Below are 24,727 nucleotides of genomic sequence, written 5' to 3'. Positions count from 1 at the left end.
TAAATCCTGTTCACTCATTCAGTTTTAAATTAAAGCCCATCCTTTTATAAAAGTCCCTCCAGCTCAGCTCTCTCTGCTACAGTTAGAGGTAGTACAAAAAAAAAAAAAAAATTGAACATTTAATTACTCTGTGATTAGCCTAATTCCCTGCTAGGATGTTAACCCCTTGAGGGCAAGGACACTGTTTTAAAATTATTTTTTCTCAAAAAACATTTAGTTTTCTTCCCTTGACATTTTGCAGAGTGCTGAGAATACGGGGGAAATTAAGTGCACATTTGTTGCTTAATGATTTTTTTTCAGTGTGCTGCTCTGCCCCCTCACCTTACTACCAACTAGTATGTATTTTGGAATGTCTAACAACTTTAATATTAACCCAAGTAAACCATATTTATAAAGGAAAACATGTTGGAGGAAATCATACTGAGCATTCCATAGCTAAATAGAATTGAGTGTTTGGGATTATGCCCCTTCCATTAGGATAACTAGGAAATAACTATATGATTTGGTTCCCAACGATAAATTTGGTTTTATGAATTTCCTTAACAGTAAGTCAATTGGCTATTTCCATTTATTATTTCTTACGGATCAGGTTTATAGGATATTGTAATTCATGTTTGCAAATTTGAATGTGTCTTACAGGAGGATTTGTTGGTATTGAGGAAAACCGTGAAATCCTTTTTGGCTGTTTGCCAACAGTGCCTATCTAATGTTAATACTCCAGTGAAGGAACAGGTAAGAAATTACCAGTTAAGAGCTCTCAATAAAAATAACTAAATTCATTGAAGAACAGTAAGAAGATGTAAATTTTTTATGACAGTTCTTAACATACAGATCTATCCCTAACATTTATGGAACCTGGGACAAAAGTATGGATGTCTGAATATTTAACTTAACAAAGCAAGCTAACAGATTTGTTTTATGTCTTTTTATCTAGACAAATACACTATCATAATGATCTGGTTCCATAATTCCTGATTCCTGGGACTTCTATCCCAAAACTGGGAGGGTTGAAGCTGGCCTGTGGTCCACCCTCCTCTGACCTTACCCTCTTCTCATCACACCAGGAAGAACTTCTCACACATATATGTAAACACTTCAGCCCATAAATCCAAACTGTCAACATTATCCCCTCAAACAGCCACCCTGAGACCTGGAGTACACACACAAATGATATAGTCTCCCCAGAGAAGAGGGCTGTGCAGGCTTTGATAGCAGAATCAGGTCTCTTAGGGCAAGGAATCCCTGAGTCCCTGTACTTGGATAGTAGGAGTGCAGGTGGATATATCCCACTGGTTTAGCAGACTCCTCAATCCTTGGGAAGGGCAGCACAGCCCAAAGAGGGTCAAAGCAGAGCCCGAGGCAGTACTGTTTCCATGAAGCGATTTTTTAAAACTGTAGAATTATACTATTCTTCTGGTAAGTACTTTTATATACTGTTTTATATAAAAACTTCTATATACCGTTTTATATAAAAGAATACTTTTTTCCATATTGTTCTTTTCATCGTAATGTTGGACTAGAAAATGTCTAGTTAATTAGAATACTGTAGTACTCACATTTTGCTATCCCTTCTAAGTAGGTTATCACATCTATTAGTTATCTATTAAGTTATCAGCATCTAACTTAAATGGGAACAGAGATGGTCTTCTCTAAACCTTACTCTCTAAACCTGCTGAACCCCATCAGTGAGTGCTGTCTAAAACTACCTACCTACCAAAAATTCATTGTTTGTGCATCATCACTGGTGATGTCCAAAACTGTGGCCTGCCTCTCCCTCTGCCTCTGCCCCTGCCCTCTGCCCTCTGCCTTGCCCTCACCCTCTCCCTCCCCCTCTCCCTCCCCCTGGATTCTCCCTCTCCCTCTCCCTCTCCCTCTCTCTTTCTCTCTCTATATATATCCATCCCCCTGGATTCTCTTCATGCTCCCCTTTTCAAGTGGCTCTTTCTGAATATCTTTAGACATTTAGTAGTTCATGGTGGTGTAGTCAGAGCATGAACTGCCATGATTCTTGCTGGAGGTAGACAGCCAAGTATGCACTCATCTCCAAATACATACCAAAATTGTGTTTTCCCATAGAAATCAATATTTAGAACAGGGTAAGTGAATTGTTTTGAGTTACCAGAGCCCTCAGTTATCCTACAACAAAATCATTCAGTTACAGTAAACTGATAACACAGACTCATTTCATACCATCCATTAAATAGGGCAAATTTGACAACATTATCATACTGTTTCTTTAGGAAATGTATTGAAAATTCCCTTATGTGATTAAACTTGTGGCAAGCTTTCATATAGTGATTTTTATGTGAATGGTCTTAAATTCAATTTTAAACCTACTGAAAGATTTTTCTTTTTAAGTTTATTTTTGAGAGAGAGAGAAAGAGCACAAGCTGAGGAGGGGCAGAGAGAGAGGGAGACACAGAATGTGAAGCAGGCTCCAGGCTCTGAGCTGTCAGCAGAGCCTGATGCAGGGCTCAGACCCATGAACCATGAGATCATGACCTGAGCTGAAGTCAGACACTTAACCAACTGAGCCACCTAGGCGCCCCCACGTTAGATTTTTTTTAAAGCAGAATCCTTAAATAGTAGCTTTAAGATTTAGAGTACTGCATTGTAATTTGTTGAATAATACAGTTTGTCTTAAGATTTATGCTTATTATTTGATTAAGAAGTGTATGATTGATTTCTGTCCTCTGTCATAATTTATTCTGTTCATTTTGTATTTCCACAATTAGCTTTAAGTCATTTTTCTTAACTTCAAGTCAAAATCTCTTAACTGTTTTGAATTAATACAGCCATGTAAAAGAAATAGATTATGTTTAGGGAGGAAAAGTCTTAAATGGGACTAGTATTTAATGAGAAAAAGTATACTCAATAAGTTTGGAAATTAAAACTACTTAGTTTCTGTTATGGTATTGTTAATGAAGTGCATTTAATTTAGTATGTTTTCATTAACATTGATCTCTAGTTATAGTTATATTTATATATTATATTACTGATGAATTAATTCCCTTTGCATTCTAGGCATTCATGTTACTCTGTGATCTTCTGATGATATTTAGCCACCAATTAATGACAGGTGGCAGGGAAGGCCTCCAGCCTTTGGTGTTTAATCCAGATACTGGACTCCAGTCTGAACTCCTCAGTTTTGTGATGGATCATGTTTTCATTGACCAAGACGAAGAGAACCAGAGCATGGGTATTTGTAGTTATTATCTCATCAATATATTGATTTTTTTTTTTTTTTTTTTTTTACCGATCACAAAAGATACTAGGAAAAAATTCAAATTCAGTCCTAAAAAGTACTAGCATTTCTCTCTTTTGAAAAAGATTTAATGCATTCATGTGGTTCAGGAACCAACAAGAATAAAAATGTACACAGTGAAAGTCTCCCTTCTTTAGAATAGTACCCCAGAGGTCTTTCCCTGTCACTACATACAGAGCTTCTTTATTCTTTTTCCAACAGCTATAGCATAATTATTCGTTATAGCATAATTTATGTCATCTGTCTCCTATTGATTGATGTTAGGCTACTTTCCAACCTTTTTTTTCTAATGTTTATTCATTTTTTGAGAGGGAAAGAGTGTGCATGAGCGTGTGAGTGGAGGAGGGGCAGAGAGAGGGAGACAGAATCTGAAGCAGGCTCCAGGCTCTGAACTGTCAGCACAGAGCCCAACATGGGGCTCAAAGTCACTAACTGCGAGATCATGACCTGAGCTAAAGTTGGACACTTAACAGACTGAGCCACCCAGGCACCCCTAGTTTTCAATCTTCTGCTTATTATAAATTATACTACAGTAAATGTGTACATTTGTCATTTCCCACATGTGCAAAATGTATATATAGGATAGATATGTTCCTAATTGAACTATGTCCAGGTTCACAATTTCTCTAAAGGAAAGCATCCAAGTTCCTTTCTATTCCTGAGAATCACCATATATTTCTTAACAAAATGTAACTGTAAGGTATTAAGTGCTAAAAGACTGTTATCAAACCTTACCAGTCAAAATTATGCTAAACCTGCATAATGATAACATAGCATAATTAGGCTGACTATAAATAAATGTTATATAGGATATTTGTGAAATAGATTATTTCAGCTGTTTAAGATCTGTATATCTAATCTGCAGATCTGTCTGGTGCTATTAGAGTATTCTTTACTTAACAGAACATTTTAGAAAATACTCAATTGTGAAACAAAATCTCTAGAGTCCATTTTAATCACAGGAGATAAAATTTACCTATACTTGTTTTAAGCAAAAAGATTTCCAACTTCTCGAAGCCTTGGTGCTTCACAGCAGGAGTAATTAATGGAAAGGGAAGAGAAAAGTTGAGTAAGTTCTTTTCTGAATATATACATGTGAAGAAGGAAAGAAAGAACACTCTCCAAGTATGGGCAGGCCAAGACATGGGAGCATCAGTACAGAGCCTAAAACAAACATTAACATGTGAACATCTGGAGCCTTATGAAGAAATTTTTTCAGGGATCAAAGATAGACAAGCCAGTGGGACCTGAGAATTAAAAAACTGAGGAAGAAACACTTCTCATTTGGAAAGTATTTGATAGTAAGCTTTGTTTTAAAAAATGTATATATGCATAAATGTTTTGCAAAATGTATAATGTAACCATGTTTCAGACAAGCACTGAAAACTAACACCTCCATATATTTCCATTACTCCCCGCATGTTTCTTTCTAAAAGAAAACTTTTTCTCTATGTCTTAAACATTTCCAGAAATTTCTTCTCTGTTAAAACATAGCTAATAGCATGTAATTGAAATTAGAAGAGATAGCATCTTCAAGATTGACAGACAACAGTATTATTAGGATAAAAATATCAGAAAAAGAATTTATATATGATTTGCTTATCTTACGCAGTCTTTGCTGTGACAGTCTCTTGGAAGTAGGAACCTTGGTACCTACTAAATGTATAATCAGTGCAACTAAATATACCACCCTAAAATAATCACAATTTTTATCTTATCTAAAACTGAATGGTACTACTTGTAAAGTTATAAGCCAGTGTTTGATTATACAGATTGTGTATTTTGTTTTACCTTGTATAAAGGGCCAAAGTTCATAACGAATTTATTTTCTGTGGTTAGAGGGTGATGAAGAAGATGAAGCTAATAAAATTGAGGCCTTACATAAAAGAAGGAATCTACTTGCTGCCTTCAGCAAACTTATCATTTATGATATTGTTGACATGCATGCAGCTGCAGACATCTTTAAACACTACATGAAGGTATAGTTTCATATCCTTATTTTTCTCCTTCCATCTCAGTGGCAGAGAAATTTGCAATTAAAATGAAAAGATGAGAACAGAAGCTAAGATTCACAGCTTTTACCTATGTATTGTTGATGATTTTCTGATATATTTAAAGTTTCTCTCTTTTATAGAAGTATAAGCTTTTTGTCAATCTGTTCCATTATATCAACCCCATAATGTGGGAGATCTTCACATTTATTGGAAAAACACCTTTTTGTTTCCATGAAGCTTTATTGACTCTCTTGATAACATGGAAGAACCCTAATCTCTCTTCCTTATGACATCTCTTCAAGACATTTTTATAAGTATGCCTACTATATACCATGCTGCCTGCCAGGCACTGAAGTTATAAAGATTTTCTTTAATTCCATTCTAAAGTAGTCTAAAGGCAAAAAGACTGTCAACAATTAGACAAATGCATTATATAGTATAACCAAGGTATGTATAGGGGTTCCTGGAAATATATAAAACAGACAATATATGTTTCTTTATATATTCTAAAGAAATATAAGGGTTAATGGAAATTGCTTAGAGGTGACTTCGGAACTAAGTCTAAGACACTAAGCATAAATTAGTAAGCAAAGAAGTAGTGGGAGGACTTGTGGGCAGATTGAACTTCATGCACAGACAAAGGAATGTGAATTCTTTGTGGGAAGTGCAAGTAATTTGATGTGACAACATAGATTGCTTATGAAAGTGGAGCAAGAGATAAGATTTAAAGAAGGTGTCATTAGTGACTATATGCTGTGTGAGAAGCTTGAATTTTTTTCCTCAGGGTGGTAAGGAAACGCTGAAGGGTTTTAAACCATTCTTCATATGATAGGATTTTGGTAGGTACTCACCTTCCTGGCTGTTTGCTTTCCTTAAGCTCCATTTTGTTCCCGACCCTCTAAAAAAGCATTGCTCAGAAATCTTTATGACAGGCAGACTTCTCAGTTTATGTGTTTTTACCTTGTTCTCCTGACACAGATAGTGTTTTGTTTTGCGCATGTTCAGAATATTGTGTGTGCCATTGATCCACTTGCATCTTTATCCATGTTTAGTTATGTATGGTCCAGTTCTAGGTAGGATAAATAGTAATTAATTCATCATATTTTGCTGAACAACTGCAGTGTGACCAACACTGTGTTGGTAGCCAGAGATTTAAATAAAACATGATTTCTGCACTAAGGAGCTTACAGGTTAATAGGGAAACTGAAATACAAGCATAATATAATGTAACATGGTAATAATGAGTGGCTGCCTTTGTTCTGTGCAATTTATATATGAGATACTGTTCTGAGGCTCTTTCATAATGTTTGTTGTTTACAGTAATCTTGTCATTTACAGATAAGGAAATTAAGGCTCAAAGAGGTTAAGTAACTTTCCATGGTCACATAACTATTATAAATAGCAAAAACTGGAATTTGATTCTAGGTTTGTCCAGCTTCCAAGCTTAGCTCTTCCCACTAGACCATAAAACCTCAGCACAATTATTGTAGTGGTAGATGTACAAATTACAAAGCAAACACAGGATATAGAGAGAGACCTAAGTGAAAGGAGTCTGAGATGGCTTCCTAGCATAATATCTAAACATTATGTTTGGACGGATAAATATGAGTATACCATGGTTTTTCCTTTTCATCCCTTTATAATACTGTATTGATTTCAAGAAATGAGCCTTATCCAAAATTTATTATCATCCTTAGCAATTGTTGTGCTTCTCATTAAAAGCTGTAATCTTTTTGAGAGTATTCTGATAGTTATTTGCTAGTCTTTGTTATATACCCTTAGGTATGTATATATAGCTTTTTGCCCCAGTTCTCTGTATGACCATTACAAATCTGAATTTATTAGAGATCTCCCTGTGTAACCACTTTAGTATATTATTGTATCTTTCTGTTTTTTTGCACCTTATATCATGGACGCATAGCCATCTTTTTTGTAAATTATAAAAATCCAATTACTAAGCTAATATATTACTTTTTTACATAAGTTGTAGGTTTTTAAGCTTTCACTTGGAAATAACATCCAGATTTAATGGCTTTAAATAAGGGTTTTTTAAATTATTTACTCACAAGGAAAATTTTTTAAATCCTATATCAAAAAACTGAATTATAAAGAAATTAGTTAAATTTTTCTCAGTCACTATCGAACAAGTCATTGTTTTTATTTTTTATAATAGTAACATACACACATGTGGTGGTGACAGGGAATGAGATACAACACAAAAGTATTTAAAGTTAAGTCTGTGACCCTAATCTGCCCTTCCCACTTATTTAGGCTCACTCCCCAGAGGTAAGCAGTTTTAATTGTTCTGGTTTAGTTCTTTGCTAAGTTTCTACCAAAGTTCTGTTTGTTGATTTGTTACCTTTTAAGTGATGTCTGTTGAATCCATATTACAGAGAATAAGGAATTTTGTTTACCTATCTTCCTCTTCTACAATTCCCGGTTTTCAGTTTTATCGTTAACTTTCACTGTTTCTTAATCTTAAATATCAAATGTGTATTCCTTTAACTTTAGACAATATCTTTTGTCTCTCATTATGTTTAAGATGAAGAAATTAAACACCTCTGAACTCCCCCTTCCATTTTTTTCACCAATCTACTTTGTCTCATGAAATTTCAATAATTTTAAAGCTGTATTTTCTTTCTTTTTCTCATAGTATTACAATGACTATGGTGATATTATTAAGGAAACACTGAGTAAAACCAGACAGATTGATAAAATTCAGTGTGCCAAGACCCTCATTCTCAGTTTACAGCAGGTAAGAAATCTAAAGGAAAGAGGTAAAGGTTAGAACTAATGTTACTGAGCACTTTTATGTGCTTAGTATGTACTAGGTATATTTTACCTCACTTAAACTAGGTCATTGTTTAAGTAATAATAAGTAGTAATCAATACATTACTATGGATACTTTCTGGTACAAAAACATGTGTTATCTGTCTTTTCTTTTGGAACATAGTCTTATAGTACATATTTCAAATAATGAAATCCTAAAGTGATCTACTCTTGGACCAGATGAAATGCAAATGGATGTTTTAAAAAGTACTCATCTAAAAAGAAAAATACATAAATATTTTTTTAACATATTTAATGAAGAAAGGGCAAGAATAGTATTCAAATAATGAAATAGGTCACATATATAAATCAGAGTCCCTAATAAATGCCTCATGAATTAATACAGAGATTTCAGGGGTAGGTGGGGCCTTAGGTTTGTGTATGTAAACTTAAATACATTTATATGTCAACCAGCCCTATGAACAAAGTTAAAAAACAAATGACAGGTTGGGGGAAATATTTTCAATCATACATAATAAATCCTACAAATCAATAACAAAAACACATTCCTTAGAAAAGTGAGCAAGGGATATGAAAAGTTACTTTTCAGAAGAGAAATCTTATAAAACAATAACCCTATGAAAAGAGGCATAACTTCATTAATAATTAATAAAGGGATGCCTGGGTGGCTCAGTTGGTTAAGTGTCTGACTTTGGCTCAGGTCATGATCTCGCATTCTGTGGGTTTGAGCCCCGTGATGGGCTCTGTGCTGACAGCCCAGGGCCTGGAGCCTGCTTCAGATTCTGTGTCTCCCCCACATTCACGCTTTGTCTCTGTCTCTCAAAAATAAATAAAACATTAAAAAAAATTTGTTTAAATAATTGATGAAATACGAATTGAAACAAAGAGATATTTATCACTGATGAACAGATTAGCATGAATTTAAATCATTGTTAATACCAACAGTTGATAAAGATGTAGAGAAAAAGGGTCTTTTGTGAAAGAAATTGCTATTGCCAGGGCACCTGGGTGGCTCAGTTGTCAGTTAAGTGTCCGACTCTTGATTTCAGTCCAGGTCATGATTTCACAATTCATGAGTTTGAGCCCCACATGACTGTCAGCATAGAGCCCGCTTGGGATTCTCTCTCTCTGTCCCTCCCGTGCTCTCTCTCTGTCTCTCTCTAAAAATAAATGAAGTAAACTTAAAAAAAAAAATTTTTTTTTAAGAAAATTCTGTTGCCTTCTTGAAATACAATTTTGCAGAATATATCAAACTTGAAGATAAATACTCCTTTTAAAAGTCACTTTTTGCTGCTAGGTATCTATAGAGGTACATGCAGGTACACACAAAGGTATGTATGTAAAATATGTTTTATTGTAGCAGTCTATAATATTGAAAGATTGGAGATTCAGCAGAAGAATGGTTAAAGTGTGAAACTCTGAAGTAGCTAAAAGTTTTAAGACAAAATATTAAGTGAAAAATAGCAAGTTTTGGAGAAAGGGGAAGCTTCATGCACTGTTGGTGGAAATCCAAACTGGTACAGCCACTCTGGAAAACAGTATGGAGGTTCCTCAAAAAGTTAAAAATAAAACTGTCCAATACCCAGCAATTGCACTACTAGGTATTTACCCAAAGAATACAAAAATACTAATTGAAAGAGACACGCACATTCAAAGAGGTACACACACACACAAAAATATACAATGGAATATTCGTTAGCCATAAAAAAGAGTGAAATCTTGTCATTTGCAGCAGTGTGGATGGAGCTAGAGACCATCATGCTAAGCAAAACAAGTCAGAGAGACACCCCATATGATTTCTCTCATGTGGAATTTAAGAAACAAAACAGATTCTTAACAGAGAACAAACTGAGGGTTGATGGAGGGGAGGTAGGTGGGGGGATGGCTTAAATGGGTGATGGGTAATAAGGAGGGCACTCGTTGTGATGGACACTGGGTGTTGTATGTAAGTGATGAATCCCTAAATTCTACACCTAAAATTAATATTACACCCTCTGTTAGCTAACTGGAATTTAAATAAAAACTTGAAAAAGCAGGAAAAAACGGAGCAAGTTTCAGGACAAAATATATAGAATAGTACCATTTATATTAGAAGTTTTATGTATGTGATATATTGGTGTGTCTAAACTAGTCTAGAAAACCTTGAAACTTTAACATAAATTACCTTTGGAGAGAAGAATGATATTTAATGGGACAGAGGAAGGAGAACTTTTATTTTTATATTACTTGAATTTTGCACAAAGAGATATATTTTTTGTATTCATTTTAAGTATACATTTTAAAATTTAAGGCTGTTGTGTACAACCATTTCTGAAAACATTTTGAAGTTTAAAAATTTATAAGTAATTATCTGTAAATAAATTTGAAAATCTTTTGAAGACCTGCTGTTTCTAGTCATGGCACTCTGTTGGTAAAGAAAATGAGAAGGTGGACAACATAATTACTAGAAGAGCCATTTCAATGGAATGGTATGATTAGAGTGAACTGAGAGATTGGGAGTGAGGAAGTGAAGAAAAACAATGTAAACAATCCTTTTTAGGATCTTTGCCATAAAGAGAATCAAAATGATGCGTTACTAGCTGACATAGGAGATAGAGTTAAGTTATGGTGTTTTGTTTTGTTTTGTTTTTTATGTTGGTTTCTTTTTAAGATGCATGCAGGTAGTAGAGAGGGAATAGTTAAGGATGCAGGACAGAGCAGTAAGCATGAGAGCAAAATTGCTAAATAGGTAAAATGGAGTGAGATCTAGTAAATAAGTAGGGAGTGGCTTTAGATGAAAGCCTGGACTATTCATATCTTGTAGGGAAGACAGATATGTATAGATAAATTTAAGTGTCTGACCTTGGTGGTAGAACAATGATAGCTTTTATATTCTTTAGTACTCCAGATTTATTTCGTTGTTGTTATTTTGATACAATATGTGCAATCTATGTGTAATTTATAAAATCCCTCCACCCAGCTTAAGAACCTTTTTGTATATTTTGTTGGTGGGTAGGAAAAATCACCCCATATATCCAAATGTCTTTTTTTACATAGTGTTCTTGTCTAAAGATATAATCAGTGAAAAAAACCAATGTTCTGAACCCTATATATCGTATATTGCCATCCTTATGAAACAACAAAAGAACACGTAAATGTTTACGAACATAAAGTATATTTCTATAAACATATTTCTTTTCCCCCAGCCTAAAATATATTATTTTTTTGTTAAAAAGAAATAAATTCCTAGGGCACCTGGGTGGCTCAGTCGGTTAAGTGTCAACTCTTGCTTTTGGCTCAGGTCATGACCTCCCAGTTTCATGAGTTCAAGCCTCACGTCAAGCTCTGCTCTGGCAGCATGGGCTGTATGAGCCTGTGTGGGTTTCTCTGTCTCTGCCCCTTCCCCACACGTGCTGTCTCTGTCTCTTGCAAAATAAATAAATAAACTTAAAAAAAAAAAAAGAAATTCCTGTTCACATTTAATCACACAAGTAGCATGAAAATGAGCTCAAGAAATTAGTAATGGTAGATGACTTGGAGAAGGGGAACAGTGTGACTACGGTTAAATATAAGGAGGGAAATTTTACCATGCGCCTTTTAAATATTTTTAAATTATATTACCTATTCTAATCATAAATGAAATAAATATTTCTTAGCTGTAGATTTTTTCCTCTTTTTTTCTTTCAATCAGTTGTTTAATGAACTTGTCCAAGAGCAAGGTCCCAATCTAGATAGGACATCTGCCCATGTCAGTGGCATTAAAGAACTGGCACGTCGTTTTGCCCTTACGTTCGGACTGGATCAGATCAAGACACGAGAAGCAGTTGCCACACTTCACAAGTGAGTGAGCTGAATAAACCCTTTATGTTATAAAGATTTTAGTTTTACTGGAATTTAACTGAAATAAATGTTATTTGACCCATTTTTAAAGTGACAAATGATAGAATTTTTAAGTTACAGTAACTTCAGAGGTTGTGTCATCTAGTTATTCTCAACTAGGAGGGCCTTTTGAATTTGAAAAATACTTCAACTGTCTATTTTTTTTTTATAAAGAATAGAAAGTAAAATTTAACAAAATATCTGGTCAGTCAGTGAGAAAATGTTATAGGAGACATGGGTTTAAAAACACTGTACTAATTTGGTCAGCCTTATTTCATAACTAAAAACTGAATGACAGAAAATGTTAAATACCTTACGTTTAAATACCTCATATAGCTGCTTGGTCCCGTGACCCAACTCTGAGAACCAAAGTTTCTGACAGTCTAATGCCCTTTCCAGGGTATTGTGTTACCCCTATAAGATACATACAGGAATTTAGCTTTGTGGTTATTCAGCTATTTTTTATATTATTTGCTACAACTCATACTTTTCTACTGTAAATAATAGAATACTAATAGGTATATATTGTCATACAAGTTAACATTGTTTTGCCCTTCAAATTTATCGGATTTTACTTCCTTCAGTGATTTTCCTGCCTTTTCAACTACTTTGAAATTCTAACCCATTGAGAGAACTACACTACTTATCTGGAAAAATAAGAAGTTATTTTCTTTTACTTCAGGGATGGCATAGAGTTTGCCTTTAAATACCAAAATCAGAAAGGACAAGAATATCCCCCTCCTAATCTGGCTTTCCTGGAAGTATTAAGTGAATTTTCTTCTAAACTTCTTCGACAGGACAAAAAGACTGTGTAAGTTACTTTCATCATGATACCCTTGTAATTTTAAATGTTTTATTTTTTGGAAAAATGTTAGTCATCTAGATATAATTACTGTTGATAACATATGCTCTGATTGTTTTAAGGAACCATAGTTTTCTTTCAAGCATCTATATAATTGTTCTTTCACTGTTCACCTTTAGTACTCTAGAATTTGCAAGATTAAATTGAGTAAGTGGGCAATGATTTCTTTTCTTACTCCACAATTCAAAGAAGTAGGAACATTGGCTTAGCCATTGTGTAACCCTTTCTTTTTTCCCTCTTACATTAATTATATTTTAGTTTTACAGTTGACTCTTGAACAACATGGGTTAGGGGTGCAGACCTCCTCACAATCAAAAATCGTGTTTTAACTTTTTTTTAATGTAAAATAAAAGGGTATTTATTAAATTTTAAATTTCACACTTTTTTAATGTTATTTTTTATTACTTAAGTATAGTCGACATATGATATTATGTTAGTTTCAGGTATATAATATATAGTGACTCAGGAATTCTATACATAACACAGTGCTCACCATGGTAAATTTAGTAACTGTCATCATACAACATTATTACAGTATTATTGACTATACCCTCTATGCTGTACTGTGTAACTTTTGACTTCCCCAAAACTTAACTATTTGTAGCCTATTAATGACTAGAAGCCTTACCGATAATAGTTAACATCTTTCATATGTTATATATATTTTATGCTTTCTTATAATAAAGTAAGCTAGAGAAAAGAAAATGTTAAAGTCATAAGAGAAAATATATTTATGGTATGTAGTGTATTTATTGAAAAAAAATCCACATTTAAGTGGATGTGCACAATTCAAATCCATGTTCAAAGGTAAACTGAATTTTTTATTTGACTTGGTCCAAGAAGATTGATTTCTTTTTCTATTTTTTATTTTTGATAACTGATAATAGTTTAAAGAAGTAATATATGCAGTTTTCATAAAAAATATTGATGGGATACTGAATTTTATGAATTTGGTAGAAAGGTATATCAGTTGTAATAATGTTAAATGAACAGAAATTTGGAGAGACAGTTAAAAATCATATGAATATGAGTGATAATTCTAAGGAGAGATGCCAACTTCATTTGGTCAAAAAAGATTTATTAAACAATATGGTCAGGTACTGTTGTATAACTGTTATTCTGGTATGGCCAGGCAGCGAACAATACAAAGTTTCTAATGTAAGGGGGACACAACATAACATAGGAACAAGAGTCTCAGGCACTGAAATAGAATAGTATGATAGAGAATGAGTGATGTTGGGTATTTGTGGGGGTGGGGGGCAGGGGGGTGGTTAGTTTGAAAACTTATTTATTCTAGGCATTTACAGATACACATTTTCCTCTGAGCATTACTTTAGTTGCATCTTACAGATTCTGATATGTTGCATTTATGTTTTCATTCATCTCCGTGACTTTCTCATTTTCTTTGTGATGTATTCTTTTATCTTAGTTATTAAGGAGTATTTTATTTAATTTCCACATATTTGTGAATTTCCAAATTTTTCTTCCATTATTGATTTCTCATTTCATTACATTGTGGCTAGAGAATATGCATTTTTTAATTAATTTTTTTAATGTCTTATTCATTTTTTTGAGAGAAAGAGACACAGTGTGCAGGGGAGGGGCAGAGAGAGAGGGAGACACAGATTCTGAAACAGGCTCCAGGCTCTGAGCTGCCGGCACGAACTGTAAGATCATGACCTGAGCCGAAGTTGGACGCTTAACCAACTGAGCCACCCACATGCCCCGAGAACATGCTTTGTATAATTTAATCCTTTCAAATTTATTCAGGCTTGTTTTATAGACCAATATATGGTCTATTCTAGAGAATGTTCCATATGTACTTCAGGAGAATATGTATTCTTCTGCTGGTGTTCAGTGGTGTTGCGGTATCTGTTAGGTCAGGTGGCATATGGTTGGTTTTGTTTTTTTTTTTTAATAGCTTTGTTCAAGTCTTCTATTTCCTTGTTAATATTTTGTCTAGTTCTATCCATTATTGAGGGTGGGGTATTGAAGTCTCCTCAACTATTACTGAATTGTTATTTTTCCTTTCAAATTTGTCGATTTTTTGCTTCATGCCTTTTGAGGCTAGCTCTTTTGTTAGGTGTATTTATGTGTATACTTGTGCCTTCCTGATGGATTGACTCTTAAATAGCATTATAAAATGTCATTCCCTGGCTCTAGTAACTTTTGTCTTAAAATTCTATTTTGTCTGATACTAATATAACCACTCCAGTTGTATTTTATTTACTGTTTGCATGGTATACTTTTTTTCCATCCTTTCACTTTCTGGCTTTTTGTCTTTGAATGTAAACTCTGCTTCTTATAGATAGCGTGAGTTTGATCATGTTTTGGGTTGTTTTTTGTTTTTTGGTTTTTTTTTTCTCTAAGTAGGCTTCACACCCAGCACAGAGCCCACTGTGGGGATTGAACAAGACCTGAGCTGAGATCAAGAGTCAGACACTTCACTTTCTGCCATTATACTGTTTGCTTCTATAGATCTATTTTTGCTATTTCCTCCCTTATTGCCTTTTTTATATATTTTTTAAATTATTTTTTAATTTACATCCAAGTTAGCATATAGTGCAACAATGATTTCAAGAGTAGATTCCTTAATGCGCTTACCCATTTAGCCCATCCCCCCTCCCACAATCCCTCCAGCAACCCTGTTTGTTCTCTATATTTAAGAGTCTCTTATGTTTTGTCCCCCTCCCTGTTTTTATATTAGTTTTGCTTCGCTTCCCTTATGTTCATCTGTTTTGTATCTTAAAGTCCTCGTGTGAGTGAAGTCATATGATATTTGTCCTTCTCTAATTTCACATAGGGTAATACCCTCTTGTTCCATCCACGTTGTTGCAAATGACAAGATTTCATTATTTTTGATTGCTAAGTAATACTCCATTGTATATATATACCACATCTTTTTTATCCATTCATCCATCGATGGACATTTGGGCTCTTCCCATACTTTGGCTATTGTTGATAGTGCTGCTGTAAACACTGGGGTGCATGTGCCCCTTCGAAACAGCACACCAGTATACTTTGGATAAATACCTAGTAGTGCAATTTCTGGACCATAGGGTAGTTCTATTTTTAATTTTTTGAGGAGCCTCCATACTGTTTTCCACAGTGGCTGCACCAGTTTGCATTCCCACCAGCAATGCAAAAGAGATCCTCTTCCTCTGCATCCTTGCCAACATCGGTGGTTGCCTGAGTTGTTAATGTTAACTGTTCTGACAGATGTGAGGTGGTATCTCATTGTGGTTTTGATTTGTATTTCCCTGATGATGAGTGATGTTGAGCATTTTTCCATGTGTTGGTTGGCCATCTGGATGTCTTCCTTGGAGAAGTGTCTATTCATGTCTTTTGCCCATTTTTTCACTGGATTATCTTTTTTTTGGATACTACCCTTTATCTGATATGTCATTTGCAAATATCTTCTCCCATTCTGTCGGTTTCCTTTTAGTTTTGCTCGTTGTTTTCTTGGCTGTGCAGAAGCTTTTTATTTTGATGAGGTCCCAGTCATTCATTTTTGCTTTTGTTTCCCTTGCCTCCAGAGACGTGTTGAGTAAGAAGTTGCTGCATCCAAGGTCAAAGAGGTTTTTGCCTGCTTTCTCCTCTAGGATTTTGATGGCTTCCTGTCTTACATTTAGGTCTTTCACCCATTTTGAGTTTAGTTTTGTGTATGGTGTAAGAAAGTGGTCCAGGTTCATTCTTCTGCATGTCGCTGTCCAGGTTTCCCAGCACCACTTGTTGAAGAGACTGTCTTTATTCCACTGGATATTCTTTCCTGCTTTGTCAAAGATTAGTTGGCCATGACTTCTTTTATATTAAGTGGATATTTTCTAGTGTAACATTTTACTTCAAAATTATTTAAAATTTTTTTCTTTTTAATGTTTATCTTTATTTGAGAGAGAGAGTGAGTGAGTGTGAGCAGGGGAGGGGCAGAGAGAGATGGAGGAGACAGAATCTGAAGCAGACTCTGAGCTGTCAGCACAGAGCCCAATGCAGGGCTTGAACTCACAAGCCATGAAATCATGTTGGACACCCAACTGACTGAGACACCCAGGTGTCCCTTACTTCAAAATTACTTAATTGTACTTTTTTAGTTATGTCCTTAGTGGGTTTTTGTAGGCCTTAAAATATACATCTTATCAAAATTTCTTCAAATTTATTCTAGGGAAATATAAAACTTTACTTCTATATAGCTTTTCTTTTCTTTTTTTAATGTTTATTTATTTTTTTGAAAGAGAGAGAGACAGAGCATGAGTAGGGTAGGGACAGAGAGAGAGACACAGAATCCGAAGCAGGCTCCAGGCTCTTCTGAGCTGTCAGCACAGAGCCCAACGCGGGGCTCGAACCCATGAACCGTGAGATCGTGACCTGAGCTGAAGTCGAATGTTTAACTGACTGAGCTACCCAGGCGCCCCTGTATAGCTCCATTTCTATTCTTTTTTGTGTCATTATTGTTACACATACTGCATCCTAATATGTTACACACCCAACAATACATCATTATAATTATATTTGATATAATTGTATGTCTTTTAAATACACTGAGAGAAGAAATGGAGCCAAGTATACATTTATTATAGAGTTTGTTATAGTAACCTTTTTTTTTTAATGTTTATTTTTGAGAGAGAGTGTGAGTCGGGGCAGGGCAGAGACAGAGTGGGACAGAGGATCCGAGGTGGGCTCTGCTCTGACAGCAGAGCCCGGTGTGGGCTCAAACTCACAAACCATGAGATTGTGACCTGACTTGAAGTTGGACACTTAACTGACTGAGCCACCCAGGGGCCTGTTATATTATTAATCTCATTTGCCCTTTCTGGTTCTCCTCATTTCTTTCTGTGGATTTGATATACCATCTGGCATCATTTCCTTACACTAATATATCTTTGCTCCCACCTATTTCTTTTGTATTTATTACCAAATATATTACATTTCTATGTTATTGGCTCAACAATACAGTGATACATATTATTTTATACAATTCTTGTTTAAATTAGTGAAAAGAATAAATATGCAATTATATTGGACTTCATAACTACTTAATAATTACCTTTTAGCTCTCTTTGTTTTTTCATGTGTATTCTCTGGCATCATTTGCTTTCCGCCTAAAGAACATCTTTTATTGTTTCTTTTAAGTCAGGTCAGCCAGCAACAAATTCTCTATTTTTTTTTTTTCAACGTTTTTATTTATTTTTGGGACAGAGAGAGACAGAGCACGAACGGGGGAGGGGCAGAGAGAGAGGGAGACACAGAATCGGAAACAGGCTCCAGGCTCTGAGCCATCAGCCCAGAGCCCGACGCGGGGCTCGAACTCACGGACCGCGAGATCGTGACCTGGCTGAAGTCGGACGCTTAACCAACTGCGCCACCCAGGCGCCCCACAAATTCTCTATTTTTATTCCATCTGGGAGTGTCTTTATTTTATCTTTAGCTTTAAAATATAGTTTTGCTAGATAAAATATTCTGATTTGATAGTGTGTTACTTTCAGTACATTGATGATACTATCCCACTGACTTCTGGCCTCCATTGCATCTGATGAGAAATCATGAGTTACTTGCTCTTCGTTCAAGAGTTTTCCTTTAGTGTTAGCTTTTAGCATTTTGCCTATGATGCATCGGGGTGTGGGTCTTTTTGAATTTATCTTGCTTGGACTTTGTTGAGCTTTGATAATGTGTAGATTAATGTTTTTCACCAAATTTGGAAGTATTAACTATTATATCTTTTTTTTTTTCCTATTATATCTTTAAATGCATTTCTACTCCTTTCTTCTCCTGGTATTTCCACTACACCTATCAGTGCACTTAATGGTATCACACATTTCTGAGGCTCTGTTCATTTTTCTTTATTCTTTCTGCTCTTCAGAATACATAATTTCTACTGATGTATATTTAAGATTACCAACTATTTATTCTGCCAGTTCAAATCTGTTGAGCTCCTATAGAGAATTCTTTGTTATTGTAATTTGCAACTGCAAAATTTCCATTTGTTCTCTTTTTATCATTTCTTTTTATTCTTCTTATTCTCTATTTAATGAGATAGTGACATATTTTTCATTCCTTATGTATATATTTTTTTAGTTCTTTGAACATATTTAAAATATTGCTTTGCAATCTTTATGGGCCACTGTTTTTATTGCTCACTTTTTTACTGCTACATGTAGGTCATATTTCCCTATAACTTTGCATGTCTCATAATTTTTTGTTTAAAACTGAACAATTTAGATAATATGTTGCATACATGATACGTTGTGAAATAATTTAGGTACACTTCATACCAATTCACTGCACCCCTAGAGATTGATGTTGTTTGCTTGGTCATTTGTTTAGAGATTTGGATGAACAAACTATGAAGTCTGTTTCTCTTACAGTGTGCAGCCTCTGCTATCCCACTCAGATTTTTCCCCTTGTTTTTTGGTTTTTTTGTTTTTTGTTTTTTGTTTTTATCATTTGGCTTGAATTCCTAGGAGTCAAGCCTATGTCAGCATTAGACTCATTAATCAAAGGTTGTGCTTAAACCTCCTTGGCCATTTAGATTTTTACTTTTTTTTTTTTTTTTTTTTTTTTTATGAAATTTATTGACAAATTGGTTTCCATACAACACCCAGTGCTCATCCCAAAAGGTGCCCTCCTCAATACCCATCACCCACCCTCTCCTCCCTCCCACCCCCCATCAACCCTCAGTTTGTTCTCAGTTTTTAACAGTCTCTTATGCTTTGGCTCTCTCCCATTCTAACCTCTTTTTTTTTTTTCCTTCCCCTCCCCCATGGGTTCCTGTTAAGTTTCTCAGGATCCACATAAGAGTGAAACCATATGGTATCTATCTTTCTCTGTATGGCTTATTTCACTTAGCATCACACTGTCCAGTTCCATCCACGTTGCTACAAAAGGCCATATTTCATTTTTTCTCATTGCCACGTAATATTCCATTGTGTATATAAACCACAATTTCTTTATCCATTCATCAGTTGATGGACATTTAGGCTCTTTCCATAATTTGGCTATTGTTGAGAGTGCTGCTATGAACATTGGGGTACAAGTGGCCCTATGCATCAGCGCTCCTGTATCCCTTGGATAAATTCCTAGCAGTGCTATTGCTGGGTCATAGGGTAGGTCTATTTTTAATTTTCTGAGGAACCTCCACACTGCTTTCCAGAGCGGCTGCACCAATTTGCATTCCCACCAACAGTGCAAGAGGCTTCCCGTTTCTCCACATCCTCTCCAGCATCTATAGTCTCCTGATTTGTTCATTTTGGCCACTCTGACTGGCGTGAGGTGATATCTGAGTGTGGTTTTGATTTGTATTTCCCTGATAAGGAGCGACGCTGAACATCTTTTCATGTGCCTGTTGGCCATCCGGATGTCTTCTTTAGAGAAGTGTCTATTCATGTTTTCTGCCCATTTCTTCACTGGGTTATTTGTTTTTCGGGTGTGGAGTTTGGTGAGCTCTTTATAGATTTTGGATACTAGCCCTTTGTCCGATATGTCATTTGCGAATATCTTTTCCCATTCCGTTGGTTGCCTTTTAGTTTTGTTGGTTGTTTCTTTTGCTGTGCAGAAGCTTTTTATCTTCATAAGGTCCCAGTAATTCACTTTTGCTTTTAATTCCCTTGCCTTTGGGGATGTGTCGAGTAAGAGATTGCTACGGCTGAGGTCAGAGAGGTCTTTTCCTGCTTTCTCCTCTAAGGTTTTGATGGTTTCCTGTCTCACATTCAGGTCCTTTATCCATTTTGAGTTTATTTTTGTGAATGGTGTGAGAAAGTGGTCTAGTTTCAACCTTCTGCATGTTGCTGTCCAGTTCTCCCAGCACCATTTGTTAAAGAGGCTGTCTTTTTTCCATTGGATGTTCTTTCCTGCTTTGTCAAAGATGAGTTGGCCATACGTTTGTGGGTCTAGTTCTGGGGTTTCTATTCTATTCCATTGGTCTATGTGTCTGTTTTGGTGCCAATACCATGCTGTCTTGATGATGACAGCTTTGTAGTAGAGGCTAGATTTTTACTTTTTACTCTTCGTTGTGTGTGTCGCTTGAAGACTGCTGTCACAATTCAGGGGTGTTATTTTGCTCCACAGTCAGCCAGAAGACTAGCAGCTTGGAAGTTCCCTCTCTCATTGCTTCTGAGAAGGGGCAGCCTTGGGTATGTGCAGTCTTCCAAACTAACAGAGAACTATTTGATTTGATTTGATTTGATTTGATTTGATTTGATTTGATTTGATTTAGCTTAATTTTTAGAGAAGTTTTAGGTTCACAGCAAAATTGAGGGGAAGGTAAGGAGAATTCCCATGTATCACTCTGCCCTTACACATGCATAGTCTCCCCATTATCAGCATCTACCACCAAGATGATACACTTGTTATAATTGATAAACCTACCTTGACATATCATAATCACCAAAGTTCATGATTGGTTACATTATAGTTCATTCTTGATGTACATTCTGTGGGTTTAGACAAATGTATAATGACATGCATCCATCATTATGGAATCATACAGAGTATTTTATTCACTTCCCTAAAAATCCTCTGTGCTGTGCTTGTTCATCTTTCCTCTCATCCCCCAAACCCTAGCAACCACTGATGATTTTACTGTTTCCATAGTTTTGCCTTTTCCAGAATGTTATATGGTTGGAATCACAAAGTATGTAGCCTTTTCACATAAGCTTCTTTCACTTAGTGTAATATGCATGTAAAGTTCCTCCATGTCCTTTCATGGCTTGATAAGCTCATTTCTTTTTCATGTTGAGAATTATACCATTGTCTAGAAATACCACAATTGATTTAGCCATTTACCTACTGAAGGACATCTTGGTTGCTTCCAAATTTTTGCAATTATGAATGAAGCTGATATAAACATCCCTGTGTAGGTAATTGTAAGGACTTAAATTTTTAAGTCTTTTGGGTAAATACTAAGGCTTGTGATTGCTGGATCACATGGTAAGAGTGTGTTTAGTTTTATAAGAAACTGCAAAACTATCTTCCAAAGTTGCTGTACCATTTTCTATTCCTATCAGCAATGTATGAGAGTTTCTTTTGTTCCACATCCTCACCAGGATTCGGTGTTGTCATTGTTTCAGATTTTGGCCATTCTAATAGGTGTCTTATTTTTAAAAAAAATTTTTTTTAATGTTTATTTTTGAGAGAGACAGAGCGTGAGTGGTGGAGGGGCAGAGAGAGAGGGAGACGCAGAATCAGAAGCTGGCTCCAGGCCCCAAGCAGTCAGCACAGAGCCCGTCACGGGGCTTGACCTCACAAACTGAGATCATGACCTAAGCTGAAGTCAGACGCTTGACCCACTGAACCACCCAGGTGCCCCTAGTTGTGTCTTATTTTAATTTTGCATTTCCTTGATGACATATGATGTGGAGCAACTTTTAATGTGCTTAATTTGGCATCTGTATATTTTCTTTGGTGAGGTATCTGTTCAGATGTGTAGCCCATTTTTAAATTAGGTTGTTTGTTTTCTTATTGTTGAGTTTTAAGAGTTGTTTCTATACGTTAGATAGCAATTCCTTTATCAGATATGTATTTTGCAAATATTTTCTCCCAGTCTGTGGTTGTCTTCTCTTTCTCTAGACAGTGTCTTTTGCAGAACAGAAGTTTTTAATTTTAATTAACTCTGCCTTATCAATTATTATTCCAGAGACCCTGCCTTTGGTGTTGTAAAAAGTCATTGCCATACCCTGGGTTATCTAGGTTTTCTCCTATATTATTTTGTAGGAGTTTTATAGTCTTACATTTTACATTTATAAATTTTACATTTACAAAATGGTTTATAATCCATTTTGAGTTGGTTTTTGTGAACAACGTAAGCTCTGTGTCTCAACTCATTTATTTGCTTTGCACACACATCCAGTTGTTCATTTATTGAAGAGACTGCTTTTACTCCATTTTATTACCTTTGCTCCTTTGTCACAAAGATCAGTTGATTATATTTATGTGGTCCTGTTTCTGGGTTCTTTTTTCTGTTCCTTTGATCTATATGTCTATTCATTGGCCAGTACCACACTATCTTAGTTACTATAGATTTTTTTTCTCATTTTTCCAGCCTTATTGAGATAAATTTGACATATAGCATTGTATAAGTTTAAGGTATACAGTGTGATGATGGTATACTTATATTTTGCAAAATGATTTTACTGTAGCTTTATAGTAAGTTTTACAATTGTATCATGTCAGTCTTCGAACTTAGTTGTTCTCCATCAGTACTGGCTATCCTGGGTCTTTTGCCTCTCGATATAAAACTTAGAATCCACTTGTCAATATCCACAAAATAACTTGCTGAGATTTTGGTTGGAACTGCATGGACTATATAGATCAAGTTAGAAAGAACTTAGTACTTTGTCTTTGTAGGCATGAACATGGAACGTGTCTCCATATATTTAGTTCTTTCATTTCATCAGTTTTGTAGTTTTCCTCATATAGGTATTGTATATTTTTTGTTAGATTTATATCTTAATTCATTTTCAGGGGTGCAGATGTAAATGGCATTATGTTTTTAATTTCAAATTCCACTTGTAACTTTGTATCCTGCAACCTTGCTGCAATTGCATATTAGTTCCAGGAGGGATTTTCTGTCAGTTCTTTAGGATTTTGTACATAGACAATCGTGTCATCTGCAAATAATAACTGATTTCTTCCTTTCTACTCTGTATACTTTATATTTCCTTTTTTGTCTTATTGAATTAACTAGAATTTCCAGTACAGTGTTGAAAAAGATTGGTGAGCAGGGACATTCTTGTCTTATACCTGATTTACTGGGAAATCTTCAAGTTTTTCACCATTAAGCATGTTAGCTATACGGTTTTTTGTAGATTGTATTTATCAAATTGAGAAAATCCCCTTTTATTCCTGATTTAGTGAGAGTTTTTATCAAGGATTGCTGTTGGGTTTTGTCAAATTCTTTTTCTATATTTATTGATAAGATACTGATTTTTCTTCTTTAGCCTGTTGATGTGATGGAATATATTAATTGATTTTCAAGTGTTGAACCAGCTTTGCATACCTGGGTTACATCCCACTTGATCATAGTGTATATATTTATTTTTCAGTACAGTGTTGGATTCAGTTTACTCATATTTTGATGAGGATTTTTGCTTTATATTCATGAAGATATTAGTCTGTAGTTTTCTTGTAATATCTTTGTCTGATTTTGGTATTAGGATAGTGCTGGCCTCGTAGAATGAGGTAGAAAGTACTGCTTCTGCTTTTGTCATTTGAAAGAGACTGTAGAGAATTGGTAGGTTTATTCCTTAAATGTTTGGTAGAATCATCAGTTAACTCATTTGAGCTTGGTGCTTCCTGCTTTGGAAAGTTATTAGTTATTGAATCAATTTATTTAATAGATATAGGCCTTTTCAGATTGTCCATTTCTTCTTGTGTGAAATTGGCAAGTTGTGTGTTTCAAGGAATTGGTCTGTTTCATCTGGATTATCAAATATGCAGGCACAGATTTGTTTATAGTATTCCTTTATTCTCCTGTTAATGTCCATAGGATCTGTAATGATGTTTTCTCTTTAATTTCTGGTATTAATAATTTGTAGCTTCTCTTCCCCCCAACTCTTTTTGGCTGACTAATCAATTTTATCGATCTTTTCAAAGAACCAGCTTTTGATTTTGCTGATATTATGTATTGCTTTATGTTTTTAATTTCATTGATTTCTACTCTAACTTTTAGTGTTTCTTTTCTTTCACTTTGGATTCAATTTGGCCATCTTTTTCTAGTTTTCTAGGGTAGAAGCTTCTAGATTATTGATTTTGGATTTTTCTTTTCTGATATGTGCATTCAGTGCTGTAATTTCCCCCCTAACCATTGCTTTCACTGCATTACACAAATTTTGAAGTGCTATTATTTTCATTTCATTTCATTTTCATTTAAAATTTCCCTTGGGATTTCTTCTTTGTATCATGTGTTAAAGTATATTCTTTAATCTCCATGTATCTTTCTGATACTGATTTCTAGTTTAATTCCATTG

At 35.0% G+C, this 24,727-nt stretch overlaps 1 protein-coding gene across 2 annotated transcripts in view; it reads left to right on the top strand.

Moving 5' to 3' along the window:
- STAG1 (stromal antigen 1) overlaps positions 1–24,727 on the top strand; it is a 403,550-nt gene that overhangs the window by 362,319 nt on the left and 16,504 nt on the right. For both annotated transcript variants that reach the window (XM_047874276.1, XM_047874277.1), the window contains 6 exons: positions 640–732; positions 3,025–3,199; positions 5,105–5,244; positions 7,913–8,014; positions 11,721–11,869; positions 12,591–12,719. In XM_047874276.1, coding sequence (XP_047730232.1) covers positions 640–732; positions 3,025–3,199; positions 5,105–5,244; positions 7,913–8,014; positions 11,721–11,869; positions 12,591–12,719 — 788 coding nt within the window. The remainder of the gene's footprint in view (positions 1–639; positions 733–3,024; positions 3,200–5,104; positions 5,245–7,912; positions 8,015–11,720; positions 11,870–12,590; positions 12,720–24,727) is intronic.

The sequence above is a fragment of the Prionailurus viverrinus genome, chromosome C2 (assembly GCF_022837055.1).
Source record: "Prionailurus viverrinus isolate Anna chromosome C2, UM_Priviv_1.0, whole genome shotgun sequence".
NCBI lineage: Eukaryota > Metazoa > Chordata > Mammalia > Carnivora > Felidae > Prionailurus > Prionailurus viverrinus.
This window is presented reverse-complemented; position numbering and strand designations above follow the sequence as displayed.